General features: G+C 41.6%; 1 protein-coding gene across 8 annotated transcripts in view; it reads right to left on the bottom strand.

Annotated features, from left to right (window-relative positions):
* wwp2 (WW domain containing E3 ubiquitin protein ligase 2) overlaps positions 1-25617 on the bottom strand; it is a 118569-nt gene that overhangs the window by 15866 nt on the left and 77086 nt on the right. For 5 of the 8 annotated variants that reach the window (XM_061775243.1, XM_061775247.1, XM_061775245.1 and 2 more), the window contains 6 exons: positions 21803-21857; positions 20558-20639; positions 13487-13615; positions 7104-7182; positions 5868-5939; positions 3500-3588 (listed from right to left, as the gene is read on the bottom strand). In XM_061775243.1, coding sequence (XP_061631227.1) covers positions 3500-3588; positions 5868-5939; positions 7104-7182; positions 13487-13615; positions 20558-20639; positions 21803-21857 — 506 coding nt within the window. Of the gene's footprint in view, positions 1-3499; positions 3589-5867; positions 5940-7103; positions 7183-13486; positions 13616-18508; positions 19060-20557; positions 20640-21802; positions 21858-22078; positions 22360-25617 lie in introns of those variants that run through there. The other 3 variants (XM_061775249.1, XM_061775246.1, XM_061775248.1) reach the window with 3 other exon arrangements.

The raw sequence follows: 25617 nt of genomic DNA, 5'->3' as shown, positions 1-25617 counted from the left end.
TCAAAAGCCAGCATCTGTGATGGTATGGGGCTGTGTTAGTGCCAATGGCATGGGTAACTTACACATCTGTGAAGGCACCATTAATGCTGAAAGGTACATACAGGTTTTGGAGAAACATATGCTGCCATCCAAGCAACGTCTTTTTCATGGACGCCCCTGCTTATTTCAGAAAGACAATGCCAAAGCACATTCTGCACGTGTTACAACAGCGTGGCTTCGTAGTAAAAGCGTGCCGGTACTAGACTGGCCTGCCTGCAGTCCAGACCTGTCTCCCATTGAAAATGTGTGGCACATTATGAAGTGTAAAATACGACAACGGAGACCCCGGACTGTTGAACAGCCGAAGCTCTACATCAAGCAAGAAGGGGAAAAAATTCCACCTACAAAACTTCAACAACGAGTGTCCTCAGTTCCTAAACGTTTATTGAATGTTGTTAAAAGAAAAGGTGATGTAACACAGTGGTAAACATGACCCTGTCCCAGTTTTTTTGGAATGTGTTGCAGCCATAAAATTCTAAGTTAATAATTATTCGCTAAAAACAATAAAGTTTATCAGGTTGAACATTAAATATATTGTCTTTGCATTGTATTCAATTAAACATTGGTTGAACATGATTTGCAAATCATTGTATTCTGTTTTTATTTATTTTTAACACGTCCCAACTTTATTGGAATTGGGGTTGTAACATATGCATAGCTCTGCAACTAAGACCATAATCATATCAAGATGTACATACATTTCTATACTTAATGTAACTTATAATATGACAACTGCATCTAAGCAGTAGAGGTTAGAGCAATGCTCTGCATCAGGCCCATAATACTTTCAAGGGACGCGTAACAATATTTAATTAAGCACATTGAGTCCAGATGGTAAGTTTTCCTTTTTCAAACATGGCCAACTCATCTGAGTGTCTGCAAACAGAAGCTGTTAGGGGAGCTGAAGGTGTGACTTTCACACAGTCAAAACACATTAAAAACACAGAAGAATGAAGAATTGAGATAATGGAGACAAGACACAACAAAATGGAGTGATTCGTTCAAAGACAAACATGAACATTTTTATATGAAGTTAAAATATGACAGTAAGAACGGGTAATTAAAAAACAAAATATGATTATATTGTGCTCCAAGTTATGTACTGTACATTGAATATAATGAATTTATGTGACATGAACATTTGCATTTTGCTTTTTCTCTGGATGTTTTTTTTCATGTTTGTCCTGTCTATGCTGATGAATATGGGGAGAGATTTGTCTAAAAAATTATTACTCATTTTTCAGATCCACAAATACATCTGCAACAACAAACGTCATGCAATTTTCAAGATATTCACACACGCTAAAGTTAAATAGTCACACGTGTGGGAAGGCCCCTCCCTCAATCCACTCGGCGGCAGTGTTGCCGTCTCCGTTGAGAGCATAGACTATAAAATAGATGATTGAGAGCTAGCCACTGTTATTATTTAAACACTAATAATTAGCTGGTTTTTATATCTCGCTGACAGATGAGGAAGGCGATTTCTTTTTATTTTACTTACTAATGACGGACGGGGCTGCCGGTTGTCCACCTTGTTCAGCCATGGTCGGTTTACCAGGGATTTCAGCAAGGTCAGACCATAGACTGTTGGATTCCCATAAAAATGACTTGCAGTCAAGTCAACAACGGAGACAGCAACACTGCCACCTAGCAGATGGAGGGATGGGCCTTCCCACACGTGTGAATATTCTCAACTTGTGTGTGCGAATATCAACAATTCACAAGCACAATTGAATATTTACAAACGATAAGTCATGATAAATGCACACTAAACATTAAAAAACCTGGGTAAATCGTGGATATATTTGTGGACATGGAAAAATGTGTAAATCAGATATATTTGTGGATCTGAAAAACGTGTAAATCCCGGATATACTGTATTTGTGGAAATTATTTTGAGACAAATCTCTCCCCTTAGATGAAAAGTGCAATTAAAAAATGACTAATTTTCCAACGGCTTTAGTCAGTAATGAATGCTGTGCTAATTGAAGGTGTCAAAATGACTTCTTCAAAGTATGTGGCGTTTCTAACTGATAAGAACTGTACTTTTCGCAATAAAATAAATCTCATGAAACAAAACCCGCTATAAGGCTGCAGAAAATATCATTAAAGCTGTAGCTGCTTTGGGTATAAAGGGATTAAAACTCATGGTGTGTTCACCATCATCCCCTGGCCTCAGCCCATTTAAGGAGGATCTTAAAATGGAAGCTCAATGAGGATGGACAGCAGTATACGTCCTAACAGCAGCTCTGGGAGCCAATTTTTGCATGCTCGAATGAGATGTAGGCAGAAACTCTATAGACTTAGAATTTCAAAAGAGAGAGTTGTTTCGGTAATACTGTATGTTAGAGGGGTTTTAATGTTAACATTTGACAGCAAATATGTTATTTGGTTAAAATTTAAAAAATTTTGCACGCTGGTTTGCACCTGCCTTTCAGACATGCTATTTAAAGATGCAAAATATTAAAATTTGGAAGGTTGTATTTTGAGTAATTTTGTAAAAAACAAAAACATATCGTGTTGTCACTGTTGTGGTATAAGAGGAAATTGTTGAGTATCAAAAATGTTATTTAGTGTAAATTGAATTGCCTATTTAAGAAAATGAACAATTGAGTTAAGGCTTTTTCAGACTAGCAGGTTTAATTCAGACATATTGCACAAAACAAAATAAAAACAACAAAAATCCCAAAATGTTCTCCCTCTCTCGCAATGTGACGAAATTCAAAGTTTCAACGATGTATGAATACTTTTTTTCTTGTGTAACAGCATTACCATTCACATTTTCAAATAATGTGAAAGTTGTATTGATCCTCAAGTATTTCTCAATACTTTAGCTTCCGTGTGCAAATGTACACGCTTATACATCACAGAAACTTGCTTTGGCCGTAAATTGAATCAACAAAATATAGAACATTTAGGAATATGACAGACCTTAAAAAAGAGAAACAGTGAAAACAGTATAAAGTTGCATGTTAGAGAGTGCCAAGGCACACCAGATGTACCACCACCAGCTGCAGCACCAAAACCAACATCTCTGCCCCTTTGAGACATGAGGAGACGTAGAGAGCATATGGATTGACGGGCAGACACCTCCCAGCAACCCGTCCGTGGTTCTACCCTGTGGTAGAACAGCATGATGTCACCTACCATAGGGTAAAACCACTGACGTGACACTGGAGACAGAGACACAATGCAAAACAGATGAACAACTGACACACCACCAACAACAACAAAACAGCGCACAGAAAGAGTAAGACAATGTGCTGGATGGATGACTAAGGGAGGAAGACAGAAGATAGTATTGTACATATAAACTGATGGTGACATCCAAACATTACAACAGTACAGATATTTCATTAATGCTTACATACATAGATAATCAAATTTGGCCTTAATTGTTGCATACATTTTTACACTGTTAGTGCATTAAAGACTATTTAACAACATAATTAACTCTCACCTGGCAATGCCACCATAGTCAAGGCCCTCCTCTCCCCTCATGATGATGTAGAGTCTCCGGCGAAGGTCATATGGCTTCACATTCATGATCTAATGAAGCGCAAAATAGATTATACATTTTTCACTGGCGGGTGGGCATGCGGGACGACTGGTTAGTACATCTGCCTCACAGTTCTGTGCACCCGGATTTCAAATCCGGCCTCCCATGTATGGAATTGGCATGTTCTCCCCATGCCTGCGTGGGTTTTCTCTGGGTACTCCAGTTTCCTCCCACATTTCAAAAACATACAGTGGGTATGGAAAGTATTCAGACCCTCTTAAATTTTTCACTCTTTGTTATATTGTAGCCATTTGCTAAAGTCATTTAAGTTCATTTTTCTCCTCATTAATGTACACACAGCACCCCATATTGCCAGAAAAAAATGTTGAAATTTTGACATATCACACAACCATAACTATTCAGACCCTTTGCTCAGTATTTAGTAGAAGCACCCTTTTGAGCTAAGACAGCCATGAGTCTTTTTGGGAATGATGCAACAAGTTTTTCACACCTGGATTTGGGGATCCTCTGCCATTCCTCCTTGCAGATCCTCTCCAGTTATGTCAGGTTGGATGGTGAAAGTTGGTAAACAGCCATTTTCAGGTCTCTCCAGAGATGCTCAATTGGGTTTAAGTCAGGGCTCTGGCTGGGCCATTCAAGAACAGTCACAGAGTTGTTCTGAAACTACTCCATTATTTTAGCTGTGTGCTGAGGGTCATTGTCTTGTTGGAAAGTGAACCTTCGCCCCAGTCTGAGGTCCTGAGCACTCTGGAGAAGGTTTTCTTCCAGGATATCCCAGTACTTGGCCTCATTCATCTGTCCTTCAATTGCAACCAGTCATCCTGTCCCTGCAGCTGAAAAGCACCCCCACAGCAAGATGCTGCCACCACCATGCTTCACTGTTGGGACTGTATTGGACAGGTGATGAGCAGTGCCTGGTTTTCTCCACACACACCGCTTAGAATTTAAGGTCAAAATGTTCTATCTTGGTCTCATCAGACCAGAGAATCTTATTTCTTACCATCTTGGAGTCCTTCAGGTGTTTTTTTTTTTTTTTTAGCAAACTCCATGCGGGCTTTCATGTGTCTTGCACTGAGGCGAGGCTTCCGTCGGGCCACTCTGCCATAAAGCCCCGACTGGTGGAGGGCTCCAGTGATGGTTGAATTTCTAGAACTTTCTCCCATCTACCAGCTCAGCCACAGTGATCTTTGGGTTCTTCTTTACCTCTCTTAACAAGGCTCTTCTCCCCCGATTGCTCAGTTTGGCCGGACGACCAGCTCTAGGAAGGGTTCTGGTCGTCCCAAACATTCCATTTAAGCATTATGGAGGCCACTCTGCTCTTAAGAACCTTAAGTGCCGCAGAATTATTTTTTGTAACCTTGGCCAGATCTGTGACTTTCCACAATTCTGTCTCTGAGCTCTTCAGGCAGTTCCTTTGACCTCATGATTCTCATTTGCTCTGACATGCACTCTGAGCTGTAAGGTCTTATACAGACAGGTGTGTGCATTTCCTAATCAATTCCCATCAGTATAATCAAACACAGCTGGACTCCAATAAAGGTGTAGAACCATCTCAAGAATGATCAGAAGAAATGGACAGCATCTGAGTTAAATCTATAAGTGTCACAGCAAAGGGTCTGAATACTTATGGCTGTGTGATATTTCAGTTTTCTTTTTTTAATAAATCTGCAAAAATTTCAACAATTCCGTTTTTTTTCTGTCAATATGGGGCTCTGTGTACATTAATGAGGAAAAAATTAAATTATTTTAGCAAATGGCTGCAATATAACAAAGAGTGACACACACATTCACACCTACAGGCAGTTGAGAGTCTTCAATTAACCTACCATGCATGTTTTTGGGATGTGGGAGGAAACCGGAGTACCCGGAGAAAACCCATGCAGGCAATGGTGGAACATGCAAACTCCACACAGGCGGGGCCGGGGATTGAACCCCGGTCCTCAGAACTGTGAGGCAGACGTGCTAACCATTTGTTCACCATGCCGCATGGTAAGTTAATTGAAGACTAAATTGTCCCTTAGGTGTGAATGTGAATGGTTGGTCGTCTATATGTGCCCTACGATTGGTTGGCAACCAGTTCAAGGTGTACCCTGCCTTTTGCCCAGAGTCAGCTAGGATAGGATCCAGCACGCCTGCGACCCTATAATAAGCGTGATGGAAAATGGATGGATGGATTTTTTTCACTGGCAAGATTAGGGAAGTGAATTACAGAGTGCAGTACCTTAGGAAGTTTAACTACAAAACACTGAACTCAAATTATTTTAAATGTGCTGTGATATTCATTGCAGCATTCAAGCATGATCAATACCTGTTGAAATGAGTCCTCAAACAATGTCTGTCTGGACACTGAGATCTTCACATGGCTTGGCAAAGCATTGGACTGAAAAAACAAAAAACAAAAAAACATGGTCAACAAAGTGGTATTAACATGCTTTACATTTTGGTCCCAATTATTAAAGACCCAGTATAGTAATTTTCATTTTTTTTCCCAAAATACATTAAATTATGTTCGGAGGTAAGTGCTGAAAACATACAAAGGCTGATATATTGCATTAAAGTCTTCAATTTTTGGGGTGCACTGCTAAAATGAGGCCAGATGACGGAAGCAGGCCTCTGCATGAGTCCCCCCTCTTCCACTACGCAAGTATCAAGCGCCCTTATTCCATGTAGTGGCTATTGGGCGCAATTGCTACTTCCCTATTAATAATAATGTGGCCCATTTCTACCATTACAGCATGTAGTTGATCATCAAGCTACGCCTACAAGCCCCCCCCCCCCCCCCCCACCCAAAAAAAAACTTCCCTTAGTCCTACGTTATTTGGGCTCCAGTATGTCTACCGTCTGCCCCCACATGCGGCGCATAGTGAACCAGGGACGAAACCCCTAGTCTAGTACTGACTAGCACCTAGTCAGTAGCTGCTCGCAGTCCAGCACACCGCCGTAGGCCCTCACAACAGAGAGACTTTAGGTAATGATAACTGTTTATTAAGTCCACTAGCTTGCGAGCTACCGAGCTAGCTGGCTAGCAAGCTAACAAGGCAGTGAGGTCGCCAGTACAGCGTCGGCTCGTCCAGGAAGTCACTGCCTCACTTGCGTCCACATAACAGTGACGCATCAGGGAAACTCAACTTTTTAATCGACACAGTAGGCACATATGTGATTGACTGCTGAAGATTGTCCAAAAAGCCTTGCAACTGGAAGGTGGGTTACGTTTTTCATGATTTTGAAGCCTTATTTTATATACTTGTGTTTCGAATTTGGCAAACTTGGTAACAACGCTGTTCTCTGTGGCATGTCAAATCACAAGACATTTTTGTTGTCACTTTACTTGGTCTTTAAGCATATGCTTTTCTTGTTCATTTTCCTAAATACTTAATTATCTGTAATTCATATTTTTTTTTTATCATCAACAATTATGTGACCTATTATAACTGTACAGTATTTTTGAAGTTAAAGGTTTGATTCCAACAATAGACCAGCGTCTGACCACACACAACTGGACAGTTTGTCTAAAACAGTGTGCACATAGAGTGCACATACTTACATGGCATAGGAAGCGAAACTGGTGGTATTTCCACCTGAAGCTGCGATCATAGACACCAGGTGAACCGCCTTGCCGCGACCTACACATACACAAGAAGCAAAAAAAAAAAAAAAAAAAAGTTAAAAACAGGAATTCTGATATGCTAAGATTGTCTTCATCTGAGCTGATCGACAAATTAAGAGTATGCAGTCTTGCGCTTCTTAAAGTCATCTTAATGAAAAAAAAATTTAGAGAGTGAAAGTCAAAGAAGTCATCTTGATTGTAATAGAATCCTATTTGTACTCCTGAAAGGCAGAGGTGGAGTCTGTAGCTGTATTAGTACAAACTTCACCAACACACTGCACAATCTGAATATGTGCCTTGCCAGCAGTGGAGAGATTGGTCGGCCAAGAGAAAGAAAGAAACAATAGCCATGTAAAATGGCTTTGTTTCCGCCAGTTTACTAGCTCTTTGCCCTGTGTGTACAGTATAGATGTGGGATGAAGTCAACCAGCACAGTTGCTGTGTTCCAAGGTAGTATCAAAGGCATAATTGAGATGAAATGCAGAGAGTGTGAGATCAGGCATGTGCAGACACAGACACCAAGTGGTGCTCAAGCACCTACCCCTTTGCCCTATAAGAAAATAAGTGGAATTTTTGCTGGAGCCCAGTTTTTTTCATTCATCAATATTTAAAAAAGATAATCACCCTTTGTGCCTTCAATTCCGCTCCAAGTGTTTTAATATCTGAAGGGCAGTTATTCGAGTCCTTGGTAGAATTATATACACTGTATGATATATAACATTGATGATTTTGAATTTTTTTTTACCCTTCAGTCTAATACCCTTGAACAATGAGACCCCTCTGATGCTGCGGAAGTTCACAGCGGACAATGGCTTGTATTGAAAGACTGGACTACAAAAATGTCAGGGAAAGCCTACTAGAACAGCTGACATTTATTTGGGGTTATTCAGAGCTACTTCAAATGGTGGCAGTTTTGTTTTGGCTCCCATTTAACATGGGTTTGAATTAATTCTGAACTATGTCCGTCATTTATGAGAGGGCATGCGCATGTGTGCAACCACGTTATCGCAGTTTATTTTTACTTCTCTCTAAAATATTGTACTTTTTTCAGTTGAGTTATGCAGGTTATAGGCCACCTAAATATTTGAAAAAATTTATTAAAAAGATTTATGTTGGTCTCATTTTTGTATATTACAAAAACCTGCTAGTTGAACAAGGGTGCATGGACTTTTTATATCACTGTAGCTTCCCTCCACCTCCTTCGTTAATAGTTCTATTATTGACTGTGTTGATTGTGTTAACATAAATAAATACATAATACATCATCCATATTAGAGCTGCACTAGTATTCGAATTTTAATCGTGATCACGATTTTGGCTGTAAATTTCAAAACAAGAGCAAGTAAATAAAAAAGAAAGTATTAGGTGTTCAAATAAAATGCTTAACTTCAGAATAATTCTTTGAAAAAAACAAACAAAATACAGATAATACTTCATGTTTTGATCATATGGGTAGAAGCAAAATCATGCATTGTAAAAAATTCATTGGGGTTTTCCCGAATTTTGAAGTCAACTTTGGGGGTGCGTATTATACATGGGCGCACATTATACACGGGAAATTACGATGTTTCGCCAAAGCAGCATTAAATACACTGTACGAACAAGTACTGTGGTCAGGCTAGCCTGCAGTCAAAAAGTCTAAGTTAAATCAGCCGCCACAATGATTGTTCACACTATGCATTACACTGATGCCGGGACCAACTTCTAAACAAAAGGCTAAACTGGCACTGATGTCCAATGTAATAATACGTGAGTTTCTTTATTTTGCAAGTTGGTCCTTGCAACAAATTGCCGGCATGTTACCGTAATGCATAGTGTAGCGTAGATTGGTTTAGATAAAAGCGAAATTAATTTGGAAAAGAAAAAGTCTGGAAGTAAACGCCTGCATTTACTTCCGGTGTAATTCAACGTACGTTAGAAGGTTACAATCAAACCAACTTTGTCTCGTACAGTATAAGACACCACCATATTTGGTAAACGTGACGAAAAACCTCTATCAATCTGTGTCATCTCGAAGGCTTGCTACATTAATAGAATAACTGGTTCTTGATTTCAATGGTCAACTGTTGAAACGCAAACACACACAGTACACACAGGAAGAGGAATTTGAGAGAAAATTTCATTAAACTACAGGGGAATTCGGGGAAACAATGCAGGGGGACTACTAAAAACAATTACAAGCAAAAGTACGTAAAGAACAAGATATAGGGTGAATGACTGAACTTGTAATGTGAGCGTGAAATGCATGGATGTGCGATGAACAATGTGAAAGCTGGGAATCTCTGTGATCGTTAGTCTAATCCCAAATTATTATGCACTAATTTGTACTTGATAATCAGCAAGATATACTCACGCAACGAAGATCACAGGAGGCAGGCGGATTTGTGTCGAAAGGCTGCGTTGAAGAAAAAGGCAAAATCGGAAAAATGGGCCCAAAGCGCACGAGCAACTGGTTTGCCACGCGCTCAGAGGGAAATTGCACATGCAAGTTCTTCCTGCCTGGTTCAGCTCGCGAGATACTCAACTCTCACACGAAAGGGTAGGAGAGGAGTTGGGCAGAGTGTCTCTGTAGCCTGCGAGTGTTGGGCAGGGGTGAAGGGTTTTGCCGGGCTGAGCATGTGGCTCGCCCACCCTCAGGCCTGGTTGGGCCAGAAGCCAAAGTTTCAGGCAGAGAAGGAAGACAAGAGCCAGGGAAGAACAAAAGGACTCTGTCTTTTGTACTTAGAGGGAGGTGTCCTTAAAGACCAGCGTGGAAGAATAGACCACACCTCTGATACTAAATTTCACTCCAAAGTTATCTTTGGGCTAAATCCAGTGGATCTAAAAAAAGAAAATTAATTCCCAGCTTTTGCATTGTCTCACACATCATGATTAACATGCAATGAGTATTTCAACCTTGTTTGGTGGCTAAGACCACTTAATGTCAGAGATGTAACATTTCGTGTTGTCTGAGGTCAAATGCAATCATCTTATTCTTCTCAAACAGATTTGACAGTGGACCTATGTAAGAGAACACAGTCATTAATGACATTGGTATGATGATATACACTTGGGAGTATTCATGCAGAGTTCGTGTCGTATGAAAACAGATATTTAACCCGCCAAATAGCAGTCATGACCAATAAGCTTGCAGTGGCTCTTAAGCGCCAGCGGGTGTCGCCCTTACTCCACCAATAATCCCAGAGAGTCCATTGTACTTCATTGGAGTTCATGTGAAGGTCAACGAGTAATAACTCCATTGCGGCTTGTCTAACTAACAAATCCATTGTCGTCCATTATCCCGAACTGTCAAACTGGATCAAGGGGGTTTCCCAGATTCTTGGTCATTGGGTCAGTCCACAGTAAAAGGTCTTTGTTTTAAGAGTCACTAAAATGGCCGGGAGGAGGACTTTTAACCAGTTTATGGGTTCTGTTGATATAAACCAGGTTTCCTGTGTCTTGTAAAAACAGATCGGCGGGCTGAGGGTCAGGAGGCAGGAATGCAAAGGTCATCAGCTCTTGGGGGCGCCATCGACAAATGTATTTTATAGGGCGTATTCACTACAAAATAATAGCGATTATCATTTTGACAATCATGCAGCTATAATCCACATAGTGCTGTTTTTTCCTAACTGTATGCATAGTGTTCGGAATGGGTGCCCTTTTTTTGGCTTGAGCACTTGGCCCCAAAAATGTCTGTCCATGTGCCTGCCTTGGACTCACTGACCCCTTCCCTTGATGTTGAAAGCATGTGTCACTGTTTCACTGACGTTTCCACACGTGTAATTATCACATTGCGCTTTCACCACAAAAGGCTGGGTGAAGGACTTCTGTCCGAAGGGGCCAAGCAAATTCAGACTCTAGTGTTACATCTACATCTCTGATGCGCCAATTTACCGGGAAGTTAATATGAAAGTGGTTTAGAGAAAGACAAACAATGAAGTGGTTCAAGGAGCAACAGTAGGAAAGAGACTAGCAACCCTTTACTGCTCAGTGACTGTTTTTTTGTCAATGTCTTTTTGTCTCCAAAGTGTTCTGTAAATTGACTGTCTGTTGTCGTGCTAGAGCGGCTCCAACTACCGGAGACAAATTCCTTGTGTGTTGTTTGGACATACTTGGCAAATAAAATGATTCTGATAAGAGCTGGGCTTAGTTTTTTGTTTTTAAGTGCCAGGCAGTTTGGGTTAAAAAAATTGAGACCACGGTGGGAATGATGGCCACAGGTGTATACTCTGACTGAGACCAGTTTAAAAAGAGTTGATGTTATCAGCTCATTTTTTAACACCAGTTCTGAAACTATTGACCATGCATTATATTATTGTCTCATGTATCAACAATAAATGAAACAAACGGACCAACCATCAATAGGAGTAATCACTGAAACAAATTCACACTTGCATGCTACATGAAGACCCTTTCCAAAGAAAATTTATATCATGTAAACGTTTATTTCCATAATTCCATTCAAAAAGTTAACCTTCCATAGATTATAGATTCAGGGCCCACAATTTAAACAATTTCAACTATTTATATTTTTACATAATTTGGGCTTCCAGCTCATAAAACCCACAAAATCTGGAATTCAACAAATTTGAATACTGTGAAGAAATCAGCTCAAATTATGCAGGCCATAAATGTTTTAAATTGAGTGTCACACACTAATCATCTACTAAACTCAGAGCACCTGCACAGGTTTCCCCAGGTGTCATTAAATTCTTCAGTTTGGTTCAACTGTCTCAGTTGGGTTCAATATGGGGATGAATGCAGACTCGACAACTGGCCAGAAGACCATCAGTGATACCCTCCATAGGATGGGTAAGCCACAAACATTATCGCTAAGGAGGCTGGCTGTTCACAGAGTGCTGTGTCCAAGCATATCAAAGGAAAGTCTAGTAGAAGGACAAAGTGTTGCAGGAGAAGATGCACCAGCTAAAGAGATGATTAAGCGGATTATCAGAGTGGAATGAGGCGGGAGTCACAGATTTAAAAATCACCACATTCGGACGCATCCGGGAGATGGGCCACAACTGTCGGGTTCCTAGGGTCAAGCCACTTCTGAGCCTGAGCCAACGCTTTCAACTGGGTCAAGGAGAAGAAGGACTGGATAATTGGCCAGTGGTCCATGGTCCTCTTTTCCGATGAGAGTAAAGTGCGTATTTCATTCAGGAATCAATGTCCAAGGGTTTGGCGGAAGACGAGTGAAGAATAGAACCCAAGCTGCTTGAGGTCCGGGTCCACAATCAGTCATGATTTGGGATGCAATGTCCAGTGCAGGTGTTGATAAACTCTTGCTTTCTTAAATCCAAGGTCACCGCAACAGTCTACCAGAATGTTTTAGAGGACTTCATGATTGCTTCTGCTGAGGATCTGTATGGAGATGCAGATTTCATCATCCATCAGGACAATACCACCAGAAGCACCAAAACCTGGTTTGATGCCCATGCCATCACAGTGCTTGACTGGCCAGCCAACTCGCCCAATCTAAACCCCATTGAGAATCTATGGGGTATTATCAAGAGGAAAATGAGGGGGACCAGACCCAAAAACAAAGCAGAACTGACAGCAAGCATCGAGGAAATTTGGGCTTCCATAACACCCAGGAATGCCACAGGCTGATTGCCTCAATGCCACGGCGCATCGAGGCAGTGATTAAAGCAAAGGGATTCCCAAGTATTGAAGATTAACATATTGCTTTGAAAGTGCCATATTTTGATTGATTTAATGTGACCCGAGTTTCCTTCTTTTTTTTCTACAAAAACTGAGAGGTAAATGGTGATTTTTTTCCACAGTATTCTAATTTTTTGAATTCCTGATTTTGTGTGTTTTATGAGTTGGAAGCCCAAATAATGTAAAAATAAACAAATAAATACATGAAACTGTTTATCTTGTGGGCCCTGAATCTATAAAATCTATGAAAGTTTAACTTTTTGAATGGAATTATGGAAATAAATAAACTTTTCCATAACATTCCAATTTTTTCTGGAAAGTGTCTGGATAAGCACAATGGAACTGATAACAGCACAGCCACATGCATGCCACAGCAATCTGTGTTGGAAAGGCTTTCAAATGTGTGCATCAGTTGATTGGAGCAGTGGTGGGGCAGTCATGTTGCTGTCGTAAAATGGAGGTTTTTGCAATGCATGAAAGTAAAAAAAATAAAATTAAATTAAAAGCATAAAAGTAAAATCTTTATATTGACAATGTAATTCAACCAAAACAAATTAAAATTATTGTTAAAATGGTAACACTCTTGGTTGTTGACTTTTTTGCCATGGCCAGACAAAGGCCTTCTTGCTCTGCCAAAAGCTGAATTAAGGAGATTGCGCAGAAAAAATATTTACCCTGACTCAAACCCAGGTCGGGGGTCTTTAAAGGTGGTAGTGCGTGAATTGTGGTCCACAAAATATCGAACTCCCTCTGCGGTGTACTTCATCTCCCAGCCAGGGGGCAAAGGGTGCTCCTTGATCATCCTGAAACGGGGAGAGACTTGTGAGCACGGTGCCAGCCCTAAAGGGGGCTTGTCTGGGGGCGGAAAGAAACATACCTGTGTGCCAACCTCAAGATCTAAAAGTCTTAAATTTCAAATGCAACAACAAAGAGTGCTGAAGGTCTATTGACGACAGGGGTGCCATAATCATGGGGAAACGTACTAGCTGCCTCTGTATCGTTGGCATGGAGACAATCTTGGTATGCACATGCTGATCCAATCAAAACATGCCATGCAGCAGGCGCCCACCTCGTGTACCCCCCAGTCTACTACTCTGAGAACACCTGATCTCGCCTGATCTTGAGTTGATCATAAGTAATTATTGTAATAAGCATTATGCAATATTTACAGTTTATAACTATTTTTGTGAAAAGCGCAAATTTGATGAAAATATGTAACTTGTTCAATGCCCCTGCCCTAAAATAGACTATTCCATTTTGAATGATCAGTAACTGCAAACCAAAGAAGAACAACAACAACAACAAAAACCCTGGAAGTAGTGTTGCACCAAGTTCCTCCTGAGGTATTTTGACGTCAAAAATAGCACAGTACCAGTTCATTTTCTTTAGTACAGGTAGTTTAAAAAAAACATATGCGACAGCGCTTATATGGTGTCTTAAATGCCAGTACACAAAAAGCAGACATTGAGCCAATGGCTTCCAGTCTCCCGAAAAGTTAGAAAATGCCTTTAAGTGCCAGTATAGCACTTTATCTATACCATCACAGTGCCCAAAACGCTTTACAAAGACTCACATTCACACACACATTCATACACTAATGGGCGCGGAGTTGGAGAAGAATAAAAAACTACTCTAATGCAATAGGAAAACCACTTAATATCCAGGTGGAACCAAAAGGTCTACTTTTTGAGTGTCGTGGCTCCGTACGCAATGAAAAACAGCAGTGGCCGGTCACTGAGTGGGTGCACATGTATTGTTTACAATAGGAGAAATCAAACGTAGTCAAATCCAAGAATACTGCACACTAAAAGCTTACACAGTATTACGTATGAGTAAAGTAATTTACGAATATATATAAATAATATAGTCATGGAAAACATATTAGACCCCTTCTTGTTCATTTTAAATGTCTGGTGCAACTAAAGGTACATTTGTTTGGACAAATATAACGATGACAAGGAAAATAGCTCTTAAGAGTTTAATTTAAAAGCTGTTCTCAAGTTCTAGTAATTATCTGTGGTTTTCTTGATAATAATCAAAATCAGATTTAATAATACAATGAAGGTTATTTATTCTTCTAAGTAATATGCAATTTGTGGAACCACTCATTAAAATGAAAAAGAAATTGAAGAAACAATGGTGGTCGAATATTTTTCTTTAATGATAAAATTATATACAATTGTACAACTATATACAGTTTATGTATGAAATACACACACACACACACAAATACACTTTCCAAAAAATTTGAATATCATTTATTTATTTCCATAAATCCATTCAAAAAGCTAAACTTTCATGGATAGATAGATTCAGGGCCCACATTTTAAACACTTGTTTATTTTTTACATAATTTGAGCTTCCAGCTCATAAAACCATAAAATCAGGAATTCAAAAAAATTTAATACTGTGAAGAAAATCACCAGTGTTTTTGTAAAAATAAATAAATAAATTAATTAATTAATTTAAAAAAATTAATTAGGGTCACATTAAATCAATCAAAATGTAGTACTTTCAAAACAATATGTTAATCTTCATTACTTGGTTGGGAATCCCTTTGCTTTAATCACTGCCTCTATACGCCGTGGCATTGAGGCAATCAGCATGTGGCTTTGGCTGGGAGTTACGGAAGCCCAGATTTCCGTGATGCTTGCTGTCAGTTGTTCTTTGTTTTTGGGTCTGGTGCCCCTCATTTTCCTCTTGATAATACCCCATTGAGAAAAATGGGGTTTAGATCCAGCGAGTTGGCTGGCCAGTCAAGCACTGTGATGGCATGGGCATCAAACCAGTTTTTGGTGCTTCTGGCGGTATGGGCAGCGGCCAGGTCCTGCTGGAAGATGAAATCTGCATTTCCATACAGATCCTCAGCAGAAGGAATCATGAAGTCCTCTAAAACATTCTGGTAGACTGTTGCAGTGGCCTTGGATTTCAGAAAGAGTTTACCAACACGTGCACTGGACATTGCACCCCAAATCATGACTGACTGTGGATATTTCACACTGGACCTCAAGCAGCTTGGGTTCTGTTCTTCACCAGTCTTCCTCCAAACACTTGGACCTTGATTCCCGAATGAAAGGCACACTTTCATCAGAAAAGAGGACCTTGGACCACTGGTCAACAGTCTAGTCCTCCTTCTTCTGAGCCCAGTTGAGACGCTTCCTACGTTGGCTCATGCTCAGAAGTGACTTGACCTGAGGAACCCGACAGTTGGAGCCCATCTCCCGGATGCGACTGAAAGTGGTGGTTTTTGAAGCTGTGACTCCCGTCTCATTCCACTCTTTCTGGATCTTTGCTAGATTCTTGAATCTTCTCTGTTTAATCCGCTGAAGCCCACGGTCATCTCTTTTGCTGGTGCATCTCTCCTGCCACATTTTGTCCTTCCACCAGATTTTCCATTGATATGCTTGGACACAGCACTCTGTGAAAAGCCAGCCTCCGCAGCTATGCACTTTTGTGGCTTACCCATCCTATGGAGGGTGTCAATGATGGTCTTATGGTCAGTTGTCAAGTCCGCAGTCTTCCCCATATTGAACCCAACTGAGACAATTTAATGACACCTGAGGAAACCTGTGCAGGTGGTTTGAGTTTATTGGATGATTACTGTGTGACACTCACTTAAAAACATTTAGAGCCTGCAAAATATGGGCTGATTTCATCACAGTATTCACATTTTTTAAATTCCTGATGTTTTTTATGAGCTGGAAATCCAAATTATGTAAAAATAAACGAATACTTGAAATTGTGGGCCCTGATTCTATAATCTATGGAACTTTAACTTTTTGAATGGAATCATGGAAATTAACTTTTCCATGATATTCGATATATTTGTTGGAAAGGATGTGTGTGTGTGTGTGTGTGTGTGTGTGTGTGTGTGTGTGTGTGTATGTATGTATATATATCCATCCATCCATTTTCTGAGCCGCTTCTCCTCAGTAGGGTCGCGGGCGTGCTGGAGCCTATCCCAGCTATCATCGGGCAGGAAGCCAGGCCTGGAGGTGGGGCTCGAAGGCGAGCGCCTGGTGGCCAGGCCTGAACCTATGGGGCCCGGCCGGGCACAGCCTGAAAGGGTAACGTGGGTCCGCCTTCCCATGAGCTCACCACGTGTGAATGGGGGCATAGGGGTAGGGTGCAGTTTGAGCTGGGCGGTGGCCGAAGACGGGTACCTTGGCGATCCGATCCCCGGCTACAGAAACTGGCTCTTGGGACGTGGAATGTCACCACTCTGGCAGGGAAGGAGCCCGAGCTGGTGTGTGAGGTTGAGAAGTTCAGACTATATATAGTCGGGCTCGCCTCCACACATGGCTTGGGCTCTGGTACCAGTCCTCTCGAGTGGGGTTGGACTCTTTTCCACTCTGGAGTTGCCCATGGTGAGAGGCGCAGAGCAGGTGTGGGTATACTTATTGCCCCCCGGCTCGGCGCCTGTACATTGGGGTTCACCCTGGTGAACAAGAGGATAGCCTCCCTCCGGCTTCGGGTGAGTGGACGGGTCCTGACTGTTATTTGTGCTTGTGCACCAAACAGTAGTTCAGAGTACCCACCCTGTTTAGAGTTCTTAGAGGGACTTCAATGCTCATGTGGGCATTGACAGTGAGACCTGGAAGGGCGTGATTGGGAGGAAGCAGAGTCTGGGGTCTCTGAGGCGGGCTTTCCTATCTCTGAGCTTGAGGTCACCGAGGTGGTTAAAAAGCAAGGCCCCGGGGTGGATGAGATTCGCCCGGAGTTCCTAAAGGCTCTCGATGTTGTAGGGCTGTCCTGGTTGACACGCCTCTGCAACATCACGTGGACATTGGGGACAGTGCTGAATTGGAAGACTGGGGTGGTGGTCCCCCTTTTTAAGAAGGGGGACCGGAGGGTGTGTTCCAACTACAGTGGGGTCACACTCCTCAGCCTCCCTGGTAAGGTCTATTCAGGGGTGCTGGAGAGGAGGATCTGTCGGGAAGTTGAATCTCAGATTCAGGAGGAGCAGTGTTATTTTCGTCCTGGCCTTGGAACAGTGGACCAGCTCTACACCCACGGCAGGGTCCTCAAGGGTGCATGGGAGTTTGCCCAACCAGTCTACATGTGTTTTGTGGACTTGGAGAAGGCGTTCGACCATGTCCCTTGTGGAGTCCTGTGGGGGGAGTATGAGTAAAGCCGCTGCTCCTCCGCATTGAGAGGAGCCAGATGAGGTGGCTCAGGCATCTGTTTAGGATGCCTCCTGAACACCTCCCTGGTGAGGTGTTCCGGGCACGTCCCACCGGGAAGAGACCCCAGGGACGACCCAGGACGCTGGAGAGACTAAGTCTCTCGGCTTGCCTGGGAACGCCTCGGGATCCCCTCGGAAGAGCTGGAGGAAGTGGCTGGGGAGAGGGAAGTCTGGGCTGAAGCTACTGCCCCCGCGACCTGACCTCAGATAAGACAATGGATGGATGGGTACAGAAAGTATTCAGACCCACTTACATTTTTCACTCTGTTATATTGCAGCCATTTACTAAAATCAAGTTCATTTTTCACCCTCATTAATGTACACACAGCACCCCATATTGACAGAAAAAAACATAATTGTTAAAGTTTTTCCAGATTTTTAAAAAAAGAATAACTGAATTATCACACAACCATAAGTATTCAGAAACTTTGCTCCGTATTTAGTCGTAGCACCCTTTTCAGCTAAAACAGCCATGAGTCTTTTTAGGAATGATGCACAAAGTTTTTCATACCTGGATTTGGCGATCCTTTGCCATTCCTCCTTGCAGATCCTCTCCAGTTCGGTCAGGTTGGATGGTGAACGTTGATGGACAGCCATTTTCAGGTCTCTTCAGAGATGCTCAATTGGGTTTAAGTCAGGGCTCTGACTGGGCCATTCAAGAACAGTCACGGAGTTGTTCTGAAGCCACTCCATTATTTTAGCTGTGTGGTGAGGGTCATTGTCTTGTTGGAAGGTGAACCTTCGGCCCAGTTTGAGGTCCTGAGCACTCTAGAGCAGGTTTTCGTCCAGGATATCCTTGAACTTGGCCGCATTCATCTTTTCTTCGATTGCAACCAGTCGTCCTGTCCCTGCAGCTGAAAAACACCCCCACAGGATGATGCTGCCACCACCTTTGGGACTGTATTGGACAGGTGATGAGCAGTGCCTGGTTTTCTCATCACATACCGCTTAGAATTAAGGCCGAAAAGCTCTAGATTGGTCTCATCAGACCAGAGAATTTTATTTCTCAACATCTTGGAGTCCTTCAGGTGTTTTTTTTTTTTTTTTAGCAAACTCCATGCAGGTTTTCATGTGTCTTGCACTGAGGAGAGGCTTCCGTCGGGCCACTTTGCTATAAAGCCCCGACTGGTAGAGGGCTGCAGTAATGGTTGACTTTCTAGAACTTTCTCCCATCTCCCGATTGCATCTCTGTAGCTCAGCAACAGTGATCTTTGGGTTCTCTCTCACCAAGGCTCTTCTCCCCCGATTGCACAGTTTGGCCGGAAGGCCAGCTCGAGGAAGGGTTATGGTCGTCCCAAACATCTTCCTTTTTCAGGATTACGGAGGCCACTGTTCTCTTAGGAACCTTAAGTGCAGCAGTGCAGCATTTTTTTTTTGTAACCTTGGCCAGATCTGTGCCTTGCCACAATTCTGTCTCTGAGCTCTTCAGGCAGTTCCTTTGACCTCAAGATTCTCATTTGCTCTGACATGCACTGTGAGCTGTAAGGTCTTATATAGACAGGTGTGTGGCTTTCCTAATCAAGTCCAGTCAGTATAATCAAACACAGCTGGACTCCAATGAAGGTGTAGCACCATTTCAGGGATGATCAGAAGAAATGGACAGCACCCGACTTAAATATGAGTGTCACAGCATAGGGTCTGAATACTTATGGCTGTGTGTGTGTATGTATGTATGTATGTATGTATATATATATATATATATATATATATATATATATATATATATATATATATGCAGGTATTGATCTCATAAAAAAATAACTGTTATGAATTGAAATATAAAAGTATTTGACGTTGGTTTGTCAGTTTTCATTCCACTGCTTTTACTGATGTTTTAGATTCTTGATGTGGTATCGTTTCAATACCGGTATTGAGGTAATTTATGCAGGTATAGTATCTAAGTCAGAATTTTAGGATCGTGGCATCACTACCTGGAAATGTTACATGAAGGAAAAAACAGAAGTTAATGCCAAACAAAAAAATATATAAAGGTAGATCTAAATAAATCAGAACAGTGTCAAAAGCTTAATTTAGGTAGTTCAATTAAAAAATGAAACTGATAGAGACATACTCACACTCAGGGATAAATATTTAAAAATATTTTTAATACATGTCTATTTTCGATGATTATATTTTCGAGCAAATGATAAACTTCATTTCTCGAAACTAGAATATTTTTACATAATCAATAGAAAAATGGAAATTATTTTAAAATGCCCTTTGTTTAGCCGTATAAGAGAGCATAGAAAAGATTTTCAGCAAAAACACAGAGGAGTGAAATGTTTTTAAACCCTCCTGCAGGACCCATGGTAGCTCAATACCAGATTTCAAACTGTGGGTCACACCTCTGCTGGGGGACTTAAGGGGAGAGGCAGGAGGTTGAGAAAAATAAAAACATTTTAAAACTCAGCTAACCTCAGCTATGCGATCCTGATTTCTGTGGTGTGAGAGGCTACAGAGTCAGGGGTGAGCAGAAGTGTATGATAAGCAAACACTTAATGCAGGTGACAAACATTCATCTTAATAGCACCCACACCCACACACACACACACACACTCACCCTTGGGTTCGTGGGTCGTCCCACTGAGTTGTTCGTGTGTTGTGATTGACAAAGTACATTCTGCCATTGTCCTGGCGCTTCTCTGTAAACAGAAGCGTTACAATCAAGTTCAATAAACTTTAGTGCATAGACATTTATTGTTGGATTCCCAGTTGTAGGAATAAAAGACAACGCGGAGATATGTCTCCCGGGGGGGGGGGGGGGGGGGGATTTCGCTGCAATGCTCGACAACCAACAACTTAGTGTGGTATTTCACATGGCTTGATCCAAATAACCTAAGTTTACGACTTCATGTGTGTACTGGGGGTTGTTATAGCAGTGTTTGTGAGTCACCAAAAATTGGCAATGATGGGAGATTATTGTTTATTTATTTATTTATTTTTACAAAAAAATAAAGTTGAACAATGAGTCCAATTGTGAACGCATAGGTATTGGAGCCCGTCGGTCTAAAAATAAAGTGGCTCATGTCCCTATTCTCCTCCCTCCGTCATGCTTACATCTTTATTCTCATTAACTGAATGCTCCACACACAGGGCTCACATAGCAAAAACTCACTTGCTTTCTCCCCAACCGCCGCTTCACTCTAGTTCTAGTTGATTTATTTCACTACTTTCTTTCTTGCAATTTAACGTATTTCCCCTTTTGCACTGTCTTTTTAAAATTGAGCACATAGAGGGAAAAAAGGGAAAGGGAAGTAACCACAGTTCTGAATGAGTGTAGCATATCACAGAAGTAAAACTGGGACAGTGTTAAAGCTATGAGGTTTTCTTCTGAAATACCGCAACATGATGAAAAGGCATCATGAGCAGGGTTTTGGATAGAACATAACTCAGTGATGAAGTCACAGAAACGTTGTTGAAATGGAAGCTGCCAGAAACATTTATGCATGAATGTGTGTGACAAAATTAAACTTGGAGAAAATCCTATTACACATTCGGGAAAATGCTGAAAGATGTAAAGTCTCAGCAATAATATTCCCCTGTAATGTTTGAAGGGAGCGCTGACATGGGCTCAAAGTTTGGGTGCGTCTGATTTAAATCATATTGCTATCCATGTATCCATCCATCCATCCATCCACCTAGACTACTTCGTGTTCCATGTAACTGAGGAAAAACAGCTCAGGTTTAAAAATCGAGACTCTTTAGCTTTCTGCCTAAAACGGAGGCATATCTCCTCACAAAATTGTAAATACCGCAAACAAAATCTGCTTGAGTGGAGTGAGAGTAGAATGAAAGACAAACTTACCCCATCCAGGAGGCAATGGGCCCAGAGGGTCATTTTCCACAGGAGCACTGGACAGCTGAGGGAGAAACGGAAAGAGACAAAACAAATCCAATTAGGGAACCTTTTTGTCTCTCACCCTTTCTGAGCCAATTCATCCCACAATTACAAGGCAGCCCATTTATGGCACAGTGTAATATCCCCTTTTTGACCTCTCGGATAGACGTGCGACGAGACAATGATGAGGAAATAGGTTAAGGAAAATCAAACAATAGAAAAATAAAAGACAGTCAAACTCACTCAAGAATCCCTCCAAAACTCCGACTGCCAAAATTGCACATCTGAGTGCCAACAGGGGCGATGCCCTTAGGTAAGTCGGGCGGGCTGAAGTATGTGAGGATGCTTAAGATTGCGACAAGGTCTCTTGTCTGCTGCAGTGGTCTGGGGCGACTGAGGGAGCTGGCGGACTAGCGACTCGTATGCCTTCCAAAATCTACATGCTTGGTAGGTGGATAAAACAACACTGCTGTTCCAGTGAGCTCACTGTCTGTATGGCTAAACCCACCCCCTCGCTTCCCGCTAACTCATTGATACACTTCACACTCCCTCCACCTTCACTCTGGCGCCCCTCCTTAACCTACATTGAGGTCCACCTCCCCTCTTCTAGTGCCGCTGTGAAAGTAGTCAGGGACGTGCGATGTCTGAGGGAACTGAGGGTACATTCATGTTTGTTCCAGACTGGTTGCCCCTGCCCCACCCACTCCGCCTCCTCAACCTAGCCTGAGATCTGACAAAAGGCACCTTTATTCATTTAGGGCCTGGACCACTATGGGGTTTACTCAGCCTGCAATCACATATATATATATATATATATATATATATACACACACACACACACACACACACACACGCACACGCACGCACACACACACAGGAAAAGAGCATTTTTGTTCCAAGGAATGGAAAGTTTGTCCATGGCAAACAGTCATTCAATGTGTAGGTTTGCGTGTTAGGACATAACCCCCACACCCACCAGACAAACACAAATCCATTCAGTGGAATGGTAACTGAAAAGATGCTTGTTAGGCATTAGTGGCCACTGATGTTTTATCATGCTTAAAATATGTTAATCATGCTATCTAGTTGAGGTATGCTGCAAACAACACAAACATCGTACTGTATCAGAAAACAGGTCACATTACGGTTTGTTACTATCGTCATTTGGAACAAATGAGTTTGATTTTGTGGTTGGATGAAAAAAGTTGTTTTTGCACCAAGTGATGATTATTTCCTGAGAAGCCAAAGAGAGACCAAATGTCAACATTATACTGTGTTTCCTGAACAGAAACAGTTCCCATTTAAAGTGACTGTCATGGAAATTCTGAGTGTCATTAAGGGAACGGACAAGGCCTTTTTAAAGACCAAGAGTGGGCATGTTACAGGCTTAAGCAGGGTGTGTGTATGTGTGTGCGTGTGTCTGTGTGTTTTATCAGAAGCCCATCTATGCCCCACAATCTACGTCCCATTGTCCCACCTTGCGGCTTAGGTTTTTCGTTATTAAAAAAACGTAAAAGGAGAGTAAAATGACGTAAAGACATCATGTAATCCTTCAACATTAAGAGTGAGGCGGCAAGTATAAAAAGTAACTGAGTGCAAGAACAGCAAGCAGCATATTGGCAGGGATGTGTGAATGTCAAAAATAGTATTTTAGATCTAAAAAGGTAAAGGCATCTTCAGGATCACATCTAGTATAGGGGAAAAACTATCTGAGCCAGTCAGAATACCGTTTACAAACCACACTACACTATATTATTTAAAAACATATTTCACATTTTTGTTGCAGTCAGACAGCTAAAACGTGGGGGATACTAATCAAATAAATATATCAATGTCATTGGAGTTACTTACACTGCTAGAATTTGCATTGTAATTCATTTTAAACTTTAAATTCAGCAGCTTTAACTTTTTATTTTTGGGATTTGTACCCCAGCAGCTGAACACGAAAACATTATGATTCCATCTTAAGCACATTTTTGCAAACAGTTACAAATGAGCTCTATGGAAATGTGAGCCGAGACAGGATGTGTGTAAACATGAGTGAAGGTGACATGCAGCCACATGGACATGAGGGAGTTTTCTGTTCGATGCAGAAAGTGACAAAACAAAGGGTTGATTCAGGTGCTGCTGTTAGGGAGCCTTATTCCAGCTGGTTGGGCAGGATGTTAGAGAAGTAAAGTGTGGAAACAAACAGATGAGGTAGAGTGAAGTGAGATGGATGATTGGGCTGGGGTGTGTGTGAAGAAAACGAAACAGAAATAAGGTCTCATATGAAGCTGGATAAAGCGAAAAAGACAAAGATTCAACATAAAAATGAGATTTCAGAGAGGTGATTTTCTGATGAAAACTGCAAAAATCCCGGGAAGGTTAGCTATAAAGAAAGAAAAGAGTTGACACAAAAGAGATCAGCGGTGCGAGAAGAGTGAGGGAAACTGGAAACAGTAGTTGAAGACCATGTAAAGAGAATTCAGAGATTCGTTTGTAAATACACTGTACATGTTTGAAGATAATTACTGAAAATGTATGCAAAGACAGAACTATGTAGTACCCAACTGTGGAAATTTTTGGTCATGGCTGAAATGGTGCGCAGTGACACACTACTAAGCATCTGGCTTCAGTTGCCCCTCCGCCACTATATAACTTGAGAGCCTGCATTGCATCAGTGGATAACCTGTGCAACTGCGAGTTACTAAGGCCCCGCGGCACATTGAGCGATGCAACCGAAAGCAACTGAAGTGAACCATTGCAAAAAAAAAAATGACTGTCAGCAACACTTCGCCGCACACAAAACCATGAAGCACCACACATCCACCTGTGGCTGCCACAGAAAAACTGTGACCCTGTTTCGGGTTTTGAAGCTCCGCATGCAATATGTTGTAGTGCAGGGGTGCTCAATACGTCGATCGCGATTGAAGGGAGCCTTGGTGGATCGCGTGCTGGTAATTTATTACGGGGAGACGGGGCACGCCATTGTTACGGCATTGTCTGACGTGTATGTTTGTGCGGAGGCAGAAGAAGTGATCACGCGAGGTGCGTGCGTATGTGTATTGTGGCGCAGGTGTAGCGGCGGCCGCCGGGAATAAGTTAAGTTAGTTAACAGGAATAAGATCCCTTGATTGCTGCCCCACTCTCACTCAGCTGTGAAGGCAGTTATGAATTAACTGTGGCTAATCACATTTAATGGCAACCTGAGTTCATTTTCACTAACCAAATCCAAGCCTGATTACCTCCAGACCTGTTCAATAAAGAAATCACACAAATAGAACCTGTCTGACAAAATGAAGATGGCAAAAAGATCTCAAAAAGCTCCAACAAAATGGCACCATCCAAAGAAAGTTAAGAGCGAGAGAGAATTAAAATTAAGTAATACACATCTATCAGTCTGGAGAGGGGGACAAAACCATTTCTAAAGCTCCAACAAACCACGGTGAGCACCATTATCCACAAACCCATTATCCCTCACATGGAGAAAACATTGAACAGTGGTGAACTTTTCCAAAGGTGGCCAGCCTACAAAAATTACCCCAACAGCACAGTGACGACTCCTCAAGGAACCCAGGACAACATCTGAAGAACTGCAGGCCTTCCTTGCCTCAGTTAAGGTCAGTGTTCATGACTCAACAAGAAGGAAGATGTGTGTGTGTGTGTGTGTATATATATATATATATATATATATATATATATACACACACACACACACACACATATATGTATATATATATATATATGTACATATATATATATATATATATATATATGTACATATATATATATATATATAT

Source organism: Phyllopteryx taeniolatus, chromosome 5 (genome assembly GCF_024500385.1).
Source record: "Phyllopteryx taeniolatus isolate TA_2022b chromosome 5, UOR_Ptae_1.2, whole genome shotgun sequence".
NCBI classification, from domain to species: Eukaryota; Metazoa; Chordata; class Actinopteri; order Syngnathiformes; family Syngnathidae; genus Phyllopteryx; species Phyllopteryx taeniolatus.
The sequence above is the reverse complement of the archived record's forward strand: the minus strand, read 5'-3'. Positions and strand labels throughout refer to the sequence as shown.